At 34.9% G+C, this 12,632-nt stretch overlaps 1 protein-coding gene across 5 annotated transcripts in view; it reads left to right on the top strand.

Annotated features, from left to right (window-relative positions):
* Positions 1 to 12,632, top strand: part of LOC150094563 (calaxin-like) — a 157,683-nt gene that overhangs the window by 79,342 nt on the left and 65,709 nt on the right. For all 5 annotated transcript variants that reach the window (XM_090411948.1, XM_090411947.1, XM_090411949.1 and 2 more), the window contains exon 4: positions 8,239 to 8,324. In XM_090411948.1, the coding sequence (XP_090268074.1) occupies positions 8,239 to 8,324 (86 nt within the window). The remainder of the gene's footprint in view (positions 1 to 8,238; positions 8,325 to 12,632) is intronic.

Genomic DNA, 12,632 nt, shown 5'->3' on the forward strand with positions numbered 1-12,632 from the left:
AACATACCTTTATAAAAAATGGATACAGTATAAAAACCATTCACAAGATCCTCTGCAAAGATACCACAAATAACAAAAAAGATTTCAAGAATGCTATTGCTATACCATATGTTAGAGGCATTTCCAAAAAATAGTCAGAACACTACATGAATACAACATCATAACCACCTTTAAACCCACGACAAAATTAAGACACCTACTCAGTTCTTCCAAGGATCCTCTGCCACACCTAGTCCACCCAGGGGTTTACAAAATACAATACACATGTAACATACCATACATAGGGGAAATAGGGTGAACCATCCCAATCAGGAAGGATGAACACAAACGACACATAAAATACCTCCATTTTGGAAAAACCGGCCTTTCTGACCATGCACTCCAAACATACCACAGAATTGATTGGAAAGGTACCAAGTCCCTACACCGCACCAAAACCTGGTTTGAGCAGAAATTCAAGGAAGCACGTGATCCGCAAGGAAGCTCAAACATGATCCGAATCTGAATAAAAATGATGGTCTAACCATTCCAAGAATGTGGAGGACCTATCTGCAACCTTCATAGCAACCATAAAGAAAAATCTCAATACAAGAAGACTTGGTGAATTGTTTTTTTTTTCCCCCTGAACATTCAATAGCAACCTTACTGTTCAAATCCAGAAGATAATCGTAATATAACAATATGAACTGTATAATTCCAGAAGAATCCTAGTACATGAGACTTTAGCAGAGTTTATTTTATTTTATTTTATGTTTTTAATCACTAGAGGGCAGGCTAAGAAAAAAGATTAGTTAACAATGTAGATGTAATTTATCTGTATAGAGTGCAACAGCATGTAGCTTGGTTCTTATACACATGTATCCTTCTGATGATGACCTCAATACAGGGGTCGAAACGTCAAGTTATTATTTTATTATTAATCAGTAAAATAATCTTTTCAACGCGTGTGCTTTGTGTCCCTAAATTCATAAATACGAATGCTGATAACCATGTAACCTTAAAAGAAAGAGACCTATTCCTAAATTGCTGAAATGTTTTACTTGTTTTATAGCTTTACTATTCAGGATGCATTTGATGTTTTCAGTGTTTCTGACTATTTTCATTGTCTTTGACTTTTTATTGCTGAACTTCATACCAAATGTATTACAACAATTATTCAGTTCAGTCAAGTAATCTTGCAGACGTGTACTGGATTTATTCAAAAGTATAACATCATCTCCATAGAGAGCTAAGATTAACATCACCAATTTTGATGTTAGATTTAATACCACTTTCCTTCATAATGTGATCCATATAGATTATTATTATTTCGGCAACTCCAAGGAGTCGACAGACTCATCGAGGGAGGCCCTAACATCATATCAAGAACAACTATTCGACATTCACACAGTATCTACCATACCTAGCCTTGAACTCAGTAACGGTCATAGCCTCCACAACAGACTCTGGCAGCTTATTCCACTCATTTACCACTCTCCAAGTAAAAAACCTAGCTCTAACACCCTTGTTAACTACATTCTTGCCCGGCTTCCATGTATGGCCCCTAGTCCTCTCACCACCAGTCCTATTCTCAAAAATATCTTCTGGATTGATATTATAGAAGCCCTTCAGTAATTTGAATGTCTCAATCATATCATCCCTTTTCCGCCTATCAACCAATTTTTGCAACCCACAAATCTTTAATCTGTTCTCATAAGGTTCATTCCACAGACCTGCCACCATCTTGGTCACTTGTCTCTGGATCCTCTCCACCTCCTCTGTTGGATCGTCCTTCCTGTCTTTTGATCCGCCATCTTGTTTTAACGTTGTTCTTAATAAGGTTAATTAATTGTATGTTGATTACTAATCCAAATATAGGGAAATTTCTATTATACTGCACCACCCTATATTCAGATTAGTCTATGCAAAATAGTGTAATCAAATATTAATTAACTTTAGCAATCTAATTTTATTATATAGGCTGAGTTTAACATCAACATTTTAGGTTCCCGCTAGGTCTGATTATTTTATGAACGGTGCAGTGGAAAAGAATCAGGCTAACAACAAATTAAAATCAATAAAACAAAACATTTAATGCAAGGTTATATAATATATACATAAGCATACTTTGATACAAGATAATGCAAAATTAACTCAGTTCAACTACACATAACATTCACTTAACTTTTGGTATTAAACACTGAGCTTCAAAATCTAATTCCTCCCTAATAGGCAAAGATTTCTAAAGTTCTTTACCACTGAAATCCACAGCAAATATTTTAACAAATGTATTTTTTATCTATCCTTTAGTCAGAAATCACATAGCTCGGTCAAGAGATAGCTATCACTTTAAGGAGTGAAGACTATTAATCTTCTAGCTTCGGCTAATTTCAGCATAAACATCACAGTTAATGTTAGGGTTTAATAGAAGGAGATAACTCTTATAACTTCACTCTAAAATGCTATAAAGTACAACTGTTCTTACCGGAATAAATCATTGTACATATTATTCACTGAGGCAGACTTAAAACTTTAGTTAATTATCACACTGGAGCTATACATTTCAAAAGTAATCTTGTTTAAATTAACTTAATTTTTACTTTCAGCACATCACAAATGCAGACACACTTGCACTAGAAAATTCACTTATTCTTCATATACTACTTTACAATAGAATCAGCTTTCCACTAATCTTCCTTGAAAGCTCTGGAATACAACATTAACTTCAGAATTCCATATCAATATTCTGAGTTGTCAATTTACATTATGATCCTTCGTAATCTGATTACATCACTTAATTCTTTGTACTACAGCCTCTTACTTAACTCCGTGCTGCTAATAAATTATTTCCTCATCTCTGTTGTACTGTTCTCAGTGCCGTTACTGTGCTGAGTGCTCCAATTGTACTCAGTCCCTAGTTCCCTAGTTCTAGTGCTAACTCTGCCGACCAACTGCTACTCGCTCTCTTGTTTTCTCTCGCTTTCTGTTTTTATATTTTTAATTCCGTTTTCCCGCCAAAACTTGTTCTCACTGTTTAGCTCATATCAATTCCATCTCATATCCATAACTCATGCACTACTATGCTCATGCTTTCTATTTTTAACTCCGTCTCCATGACAACAATTAGAGCAGTACATAAGCATTACATAACATTATACCTTTACATACAGAAATAAAATAAAAGGATATTTTTCAATTCAAATAATATATAATTAAATATGATGAACACAAATTCTTCTACTATTAATATAGGAATAAATAAAATAATTTGAACGTTATTTTTATACAGAGTCCTTTCCATTATTAATACATATCCTAGATTAATTAATTAAATAAAAAACTCAAAGGTAATTATATGAATAATAGTTTATAACGAGATTTACATAAAATAATATTTACAAATGTTGCCTTTGCCATGGTGGATTATGTTGGATTCTGAAGGGCGTATTAATAATTTTATTTTCTCTTCATTCAGAATCCAACCCTGGCACCCATATCTGGGCACAGTAGTCCAGATGGGGTCTTATCAGGGCTCGATATAGAGGAACAGTAACTTGTTTGTCTCTGCTTGTTAAAGTATTTTTCAGTAACCAAGTGATTTGATGAGCTGATTTAGCCATTTTTGCAATGTGCCCCCTAAACTTCAACTCTCTATCCACCAACACTCCCAAATCCCTGGCCTCATCAATCTCCTGGAGTACGGTTCCACCAATGTGATAAACTCCTGCTAATCTTTTCACTCCAAAATGCATAACCTTACACTTTGCCACATTAAATTGACATCCATTTTCCCTAGCCCAGTCCTCCAAACTATCCAAATCATCCTGCAAAATTTTGACATCCTGTGCACTCACAATGGCTCTACCCAACTTTGCATCATCAGCGAACAAGTGTTCACTTGTTTGCTGATGATGATTAGATAATGAATAACAGTGGATAATATTTATGCAAGTATCCTTGATACTTGCATAAATTTTACCAGGAACACTCAGTAGGGAAATACCTCTGTAATTCTTACATTCAGTTTTATTTCCCTTTATTTTATACATGGTACTATATGAGCTCTACTCCAGTCATCTGTAATTAGAGCTGGAATTCCATATTTGAGCATTTCTGGCCAGATTTCATCTACTCCAGCTGCTCTTCCACATTTCTGGTTTTTGATGACTTTCTACTTCAAGTATAAGCATTCTGACTAGATTCCTATTGGGAGTTTTCTACCATCATACTGACATTGCTTGTTTCATTTAGCAGTCTTTCAAAGTAATTACTCCAGACATCTAGAATATTGTTATCTTCAGTTTTTATGTCACCTTTATTACCTCTGATTCCTTTTACAGTACTTTTTTCTCCATATCTAAGCATTTTCAGTAGCCTCAGAATATTTGCCACTGTTCTGATGTTTATTTACTATATTGTTAAAAAGGTCTTCCCATGACTTTTGTTTAGCTAGTTTTACACAGTGTTTCACTTTCTTAGATTTTGTTCTGTATTCTCTAAGTGCACAAGCTGACTTACCTGCTAGGAACTTTCGATATGCTTCTTTTCCTTTCCTTCACTATCTCTTAACTTTCTGAGTCCACCATGGAGTTCTGATTTTTTCTATCCTTATGGACAACCTCACCACATGCCTCTCTGTCTGAATCAATCAGTGTTTTCTTCAGGATTTGTCAATGAATCTCCAAGGTTTGGTTCTTGTTTTCAAATTCTTTCATTTATTTTTTCTTTCATATATTTGTGTATTTAATTCTATAGTTTCACCTCTGAAAGCTGTTCAACCTTGATTCATTTTAAAACTTTTTTGCACACTCTTCTTTTCAATATGAAATTTCGTTTTATCCAGCTCAAAACTAAATTGTGATCACTTCCTATTTCAAATTCCCTGTATACTTCCTGAACCAATGGGAGAACATCGCTATCAACTATAACATACTCAATGAGACTTTTCTTAATTCCTTGCATCTTCTCTCCATATGAATTTGTGCACATTTTTATATTGGAACATGATGTTAGCAAGAAGTAAAAAAAAGCTTCATTGACTTTGTCATTGTCAATAGTAATATCTTCATGCTGGTGCAGGATACAAGTGTGTACAGACAATTTGAAATTGGAAATGACCATCACTTGGTGTAAGTAGGATAAAAATGAATATCATATTGAAAAGAGCAGTATGTAAGAAAGTTTTGAAAAAGAATTAAAGATGAGCAGCTTTTAGAGGTAAACTCTAGACTCAACTATACAAACATTATTGAAGAAAAAATGACAGTTTGAAAACAAGAACTAAACCCCAAACATTGGAGTCTCATTGGCAAATGTGAAGAAAATATTGATTCAGCTAGGGAGGTAGGTGGTAAAGTTGTCTAATGGATAGAAAAATAAGAGTACCATGGTAGACATAGGATATTAAAGAAACAGTCATGGACAAGAAGAAAGCCTACCAAAAGTTTCTAGCAAATAAGTCAGCAAATGCCCTAAAAGAATGCAGAGGAAAATATAAGAGAGCTAAGCTAAAAGTAGCAAAACAAAACTCATGGGAAGATTTTGGTAAGAACATAGAAAATAAATATCAGGATGGAGGCAAAATGTTCTGGAAGCTATTGAAAAGGCTTAGAAATGGAAGAGAATTAAAAAAAAAAAAAAACCCTCAGGAGAAGTAGAGTGAAGAATATGGAAAGAAAAGAATAACAATAAAAAGAACCAGCACCATCATTGGGAGGTTTCCTCCACTATGAATGGATGCCTCACAAGGAGGGGTTACTCTCTTGTGTGTGTGTGGGGGGGGGGGTCCTTGGAGGAGTTAAATAAGTTCTTCAATTTTGTAGTGGGTTTAAATGTGGATGGTTGTATTAAAAGCTTGTCAGAGAACAGAATGTTCTCTGACAAGTTTTTAATGTATGAAATTGCTATGATTTTACTCTGTAATCTCTTTTATTTTTTGGATTCTTGTGAAGAATTTTATGGATGGTATTTTTGCCATAGCCATTGCTTATAAAAGTGTTGCTAATTTGTAACTCATGCTTACGATCTTGCCCAGTGGAGCAAATTGTAAGTGCTATGTTTTTGAAAGACTCCAAGTTTGTGTTGGTTGGTAGTGATTTGCACATGAATTGGCCAGCATGTGTAGGCTTATGCAGACACTGAAGAATAGAGTGCTTGAGGGAAGTGCTCAATTTCATTGGTATGCATTTGTGTTGTTTAGTCAGATGGCTGGGGAAGATGTCTAAAGTAGTTTGACAGCCTTGGGGCCAAATAATGAAAATATCATCAACATATCTTGAGTAATCTTGGTGTATATTAAATTAAAGTTATTACTTTAAGATAATTGTCTTCATAATCTAAGAGGTTATGGTTCACTTGAATGAGAGATGAAAGATTAGCAAAGCAGGTGTTTGAAGTGAAAATTGGAAAAAAAGGACTCAATGGAAGACTAAGAAATAGGTGGGTCAATGCAGCTAATATTAATTTAAGATTCAAAATGTATATGTTGATTAAATCAGATCTGACAAATAATAGACCAGTTTGGAAGAAAGTTGATCAGAAACTAGTCATTAATTTTGTGTTAGACTGTTATAATATCTGACATACTGCTAGAGGATATAAACTAGAAAATGATGAATTTAATACATCTAGTTTAAGCCTGGGTATGTTTGCCTTTGTTACAATAATTCATATGAGAAACTTTTAATTGTTTGTTGAATAACTATTTTTCCTTTAATCCTTAAAGATTGACAGGATATGCATATACAATGTGATACCTAAATGTTTACAGATTGGCTGCATGGGGTTTTTAGCTGTCACTATGACTAGCTGCTGCTAATTATTGTATTGATTTATCATGAATTAGTCTGTTAAGTGTTTCTGAATGCAGACTATTCTCCAACTTACATGCTATGGTTTTGAATTTAATGGCATGGAGAAACATTTCTGAACATGTTTGGGTAGTTAAGAGGTAGAAACAGAGTTCTTTCATGTTGTAGAACAAGGGGGGGGGGGAATGAGGACAAAGGACAAACCCTGGAAATTAGGAATAGAAGTGGTGAGCTAGGTGGTGGAGAATGGCTCTTTTGCATGGAGGGTGATTGAACTATGAATATATTCACCGTTAGGATAGTGAGAGGATGAATTTAATGAGTGATGTGATAGACTTTGTGTTGTCTAGGATGGGCCTCCCATGACAAGTCTTTTGACTGCATGGAGGTCCTGAATAAAAATAATTTTCAGTACCTGTTGGGAGACTACTATGTTTACTGAGAGTCAGAAGTGACTTGATAAAGTACCATGTATGTTTTCTCTCTCTCAAGCAAGTTTACTAGTATATATCTTAACTGTATTGATGTGTGATTAGTTTGCATCCTTTTGTGGATGGGAATTGCATATTAAAAAAAAAAAAAAGAATGTAAAGACAATTTAATTGCTCAGTTGTTATGGTTTGCTGTGGTTTTCAAAATGATTGATGTGAGAAACCAGTAAAAAATATGGACACATTTTGTTTTAAACTCAGAATTGCTTTTGAGGCCTTTGAAATGTTTTCAAAGGCTTCCAAACTAGGAGATGAGGAAATGGGAAGAATACAAACTTTTCATTGGTTTTCTAGATTCAAGATGGACAAATGTCAGTTGAGGAGTTAGTTGGACTGATGAAAATCTTGAAAAGTTCAAGAAACGAACTGCAAAGACAGATATTGGACAGATATGCATGAAGTAGCAAGCTTACTAGCCCTATGTTGTTCAACATGGAAACTAACTATACTTTCTCTTAAATTTAACTGAAAGTATGTGCCCTCCCCCTCCGGTGAAGCCTAAAGTTTGGAGTTTTCATTGTATTGTACTCTAAATATGTCATATCAAGTAAATTTTGTTTTTAAACCTAATTAACGAGTATGATAGGACAGTTATTTCTATTTGCTTAATCTGTTATGTCTGTTAGTTGCATTTATTTTCTGACCAGGATGATAAACGTTGAGAGCTAACTCTCTTCCACCTCCACATCAGACTGACTAACTCATCTTCATTTGAAATGTTTTATAATGGTTCTTAGCATCAAAGATTGCATTTAAATCCAGGTCTTTTCAATCAAAGGGCATCGCCATTAGTGAATGAGTTTGTGGAGGCTCCGAATTTGGAGGTCTGGTGTAGATTATGATAAAAATGATTTAATTTCCTTTAAAAAAAGTTCATTCAAAAAATTAATAGTAGCATAATAAAGTAATATGCCTTTTAATTTTTTTGTCTTTCTCACTATTCCTGTTTCTTGGAATAGTCTGTTTCCATGCATATGCCTTAAAGGAAGACAGCTACATAAACAGAGAAGAAATTCATCAACTTCTGAAGCAGACTTTACCTCAGGTATTTTTAAATCATTGGTACTCCTTTGATCAGCAATTAAACAACTTTATATTTAATTTTTATACTTTATACTACTATTATCTGGTGTTTAACAACAAAGATAAAAAGTATTTTATCTTTGTTGTTAAATATTTAAATATCTAAAGTTTATAAACATTTTTCAAAATCTTTGCAGAGTCTGATTTTAACTTTGTTCATTGTTTTCAGAATAATGTATTTCAAAATAAATGATATTTCCTTAGAACATGGGAGCATCCTTGAAAGTTCAGTTTGTGCATGGTTAAGAAATGGGTAAAAGCCAGCCTTTTTTCTCTCACAGAGTGAGTGGAACAGATTGCCTGTTGAAGTGATGAGTTAGTCTAGATGAATGAGTTTAATCATCTGTGGAGGGCAAAATAGAATGCCAGAATGTTTGCCTGGAGGATACACAGATTATGGCAATTAACCCCTTAATGCACTCAACTGAGTTAACTCTGGTCCAAGAAACTGAATTTTTTCCATGCACCCGAGTTAATATGTGTGACTGTGAATTTTGGTTTCACATATAAATACAACCGAATATACATGCTAGACAATTTTGTGCCTATTTCCTTTCAGCCGAGAAAAGTTGCTAACGGCGTGTATCAGCTATTCCGTTTGCGTTTGCACATTTTTTGTTCACGATTATAACTGCCTAAATTTCTTCGAGCTTGTTTTTTTTGATGATCAATTGATTCAACATGTTGTGGATGAAACAAATAGATATGCGAGGAGTCATACCCATGGTAAAGACAAGACTTCTTGGTATGACACAAATCCAAATGAAATCAGAGTATTTTTGGCTGTTGTACTTTTGCAAAGTAGAGTAAGAAAACCGGAATACTGTCATTATTGGACAAAAAATCCATTATTATATACACCATTTTTTCTGGATTGTATGAGCGGGAAATGCTTCGAGGCCATAAAACAATTTCTACATTTTTCAAATAATGATGAATTTGATTTAGCAAATCACCCTCGACCAAAACTCAACAAAATCTGGCCAATTTACGAAGATTTGAATAGAAAATTTGGCAATTCGATTATGCCAAAGAAATTGGTGACTATTGACGAAAGTTTATTGCTTTATAAAGATCGTCTGGGATGGGTGCAATACATTCCTCTCAAAAGGGCCAGATTCGGCATAAAAACATACTTATTATGTGAATCACAAAGTGGATATGTCTATAATTTTATAATCTATACTGGCAAGAATACCATTCTGGACAGAGATTTTAGCAATCTTCCAATGTCTTTGCAAGTAGTGATGACTTTGATGAAACCTTTATTGAATAAAGGTTATTGTTTGACTATGGACAATTTTTATAATTCACCTGGATTAGCGGATCTATTGATAATAAATAAGACTGATGTTTATGGAACATTACGCGTATCACGAAAAGAAGTACCCAGCGAATTGAAGAATAAAAAATTGAAAATTGGAGAAGTAATTGATTTTCAGAGAGGGAAAGTGAGTGTAATGAAATGGAAAGACAAGAAGGATTTCTCCCTTATCTCTACCATTCACACTACATCAATGGTAGATAGAAATGCGCAAAGGAAGAATAAAAAAACTGCAACTTGTGTTGGATTACAACCATACCATGGGTGGTGTTGATTGCGTTGATCAACACCTGTCTTCGTATATTGTACCCAGAAAGAGAGGCAAGAAGTATTATAAAAAGATTTTCTTTCATCTCTTAGACCTGGCACTGTGGAACTCTTTACCAAAAATTTAGCAGTAAGATGGATTCACTTGATTTTCGCCTCAAAGTAATCGAACTCTCCATTGAAAAATATAAAACTACAAGCATTTCAAGAAGTGGATGTCCATCAAATATTCCAACACCACTGAGATTATCTGCACGACATTTTCCATCTTTCATACTACCAACAGAAAAGAAAGAAAATCCAACCTCGCTAGTGTTTCCTCTGCTCAAGAAAAAGGAATGAACACAATAAAATGGTTCACAAAGAAACAAGATATATGTGTACTGACTGTTGACTAACTCGGTTTAGTAAAATAGATGCAGTTTAATTAACCTTTTTTTTGCAAAAAGAGACATTTTTTGTGTTTTTTTCCAAGATTTGTTAATGTTCTTTTGTGTATAAAGCAAATAAAGAATAAAAAAATTGGTGGAAAAACGACCGCTTTCTGATTTTTAATTGGTGCGTTAAGAGGTTAAGCAAGGTGAATGAGATTATTGTGATGGTAGGGATGAATGACTTTAGTGGCAGTGTGAATTGGGTGGCAAGAGATCTCAGGTTCATGCTTGAAGTTGCAGAAGACAGAGAGGGAAGATGGTGGTGAGTCTGTTATCCAGGTATGATAATACAGAGGTAAGGAGAAGAGCATCAGTCATGAATGGTATGATAACCAGCATATGTCAAAAGAGTGACTAGGATTATATAGATGCTTGGAGTGCATTTGAGGACAGAAAAGAACTGTATGTTGGAATGGCTTGCATTTGAATGAGGAAGGCTGTAGGCATCTCAATAGAATGTTCTCTGAACACTCACCTGAATTATTGGGATGGATGTTAGCAGGGGTAGCCTCTTGTGGAAATAGTCATTTAGTAGAAGGAATAACTCATTCAGAATCCAGACATGGTTGATGAAAGATGATATACTGACTGAAATAGAAGTATCAGGGTATAACATTTTTTGACAGGATTGGAAGAGCAAACATGGTGGTGGAGTATTACTTATAAGTGATCAGTTGTCTTCTCAAATTGGAGGATGATGTGAGCTGTTGCTATAATTCAGGGAGTGTAGAGGGTGAGCAGCAAAAAGTGTTTAGGTATTTCAGCTTGGCAAGTGTGAAGAGAATGTTTGTTATGGGAGATTTTAAGTATAACAGTATAAATTGGGAAGAGCAAATTGCATGTAGTAAAGGAATGGAATTTCTGGACCTTGAGTGACAAATCTCTTTTGCAACATGTAGTAGAAGGAACATTTAGGTTTAAGAGTTTTGAATTTGGCCATAGCATTAAAGGATCTAATTGCAACTGAGATGACATCCCTCTCCTGGTTGGAGGGAGTGACTGTGTAGTCTTAATTTGGGTGATGAATAGACATTGAGAAGTATCTAGAAGAAAGGATCTTTATGTGAAATTTTAAGGCAGGTGATTATAATTCCACTTAGCTCCTTTCTCCTATATATAGTTCATCCCCAGATTAAGATTACATGGTCACACTCTCTCAAACTGGTAGAGGGATTTCATCTTAGAAATTAGCTTGGGGTAATTCCATGAATGGAGGAATTGGAAGGGCGAGATATTATCAGTGCATAGGAACTAGTGAAGAAATATTTATTAGCAGCAATGGCTAGCTATATACCTCGAGTGAAAAACAGAACACAGTTTGATGTAAAGTGGATGATATCAAATAATATAATACCATTTCATTTCAAAACGATATCAAATGGGAAGTGCACATGAAAACGAGGTTATGGAAGAGATGTAAGGAGAGGAGTAGAGAGCAGATGTATATTCCATATAGAGTATATAAAGGAGAATGAATAGTATAGTAAGGAAGGAAAAACATGAATATGAGATGAGATTAGCCCTGAGATCCAAGGAAAATCCTAAGGAGTTTTGTTACGTGGTCAGTAGGAGGTTTTGTGAAAGAATAACATTATTAGACAAAAATAGTAGAAGAGTGACTGAGTGGAGTTGTTTAATGAACACTTCATTGGAGTATTTCATCCTGGAGAAGCAGGTTTCAATACTAGAGGAATGGGAAGGGTTTGAGGCTTAGAAATGCAAGAGGAGTGCATGATACAAATACTGAGTACTCTGAATGTCAGTGAAGCAATGGGAGTGGATGGGATTTCGCCACCACAGGTTTTGAGGAAATTCTCTAAAGAACTGACAGTTTCATTGACTTGTCTTTTCAGTGAGAGTCTAGCTATGGTAAAGGTGTCCAAGGAGTAGAAGGAAGGGAAGATAGTGCCATTGCATAAGGACAGTGGTAGAATGGAAGTGTCAAACTATAGCCCAGTTTGTATTTCATCAGTAGTTAAGATTTTGGAGAAATTAGTGAGAGATTGTATACAGTATTGGGCTGATGAGGGTAATGTTGTCTGTGTAGGTCAGCAGTGGATTTGTTAAGGTGCTCATGTTTTTTAGTAATCTGATTGCATTTAATAATGAAGTAACAAGAGTAAAGCCTGTGTAGCTCAGTGGATGTGGCGTTTGCAAATCATGACCAGTTCCAGAGTTAGTCGATCTCTGGCACAGGCAAGCGGGGTTTTTCATCCCGTAAACTCAAGAAAATCGAACGTAGAAC

The sequence above is a fragment of the Typopeltis vanoorti genome, chromosome 22 (assembly GCF_054136105.1).
Source record: "Typopeltis vanoorti isolate ZY-2024b chromosome 22, IOZ_Tvanoo_1.0, whole genome shotgun sequence".
In the NCBI taxonomy this organism is placed as follows: Eukaryota; Metazoa; Arthropoda; class Arachnida; order Uropygi; family Thelyphonidae; genus Typopeltis; species Typopeltis vanoorti.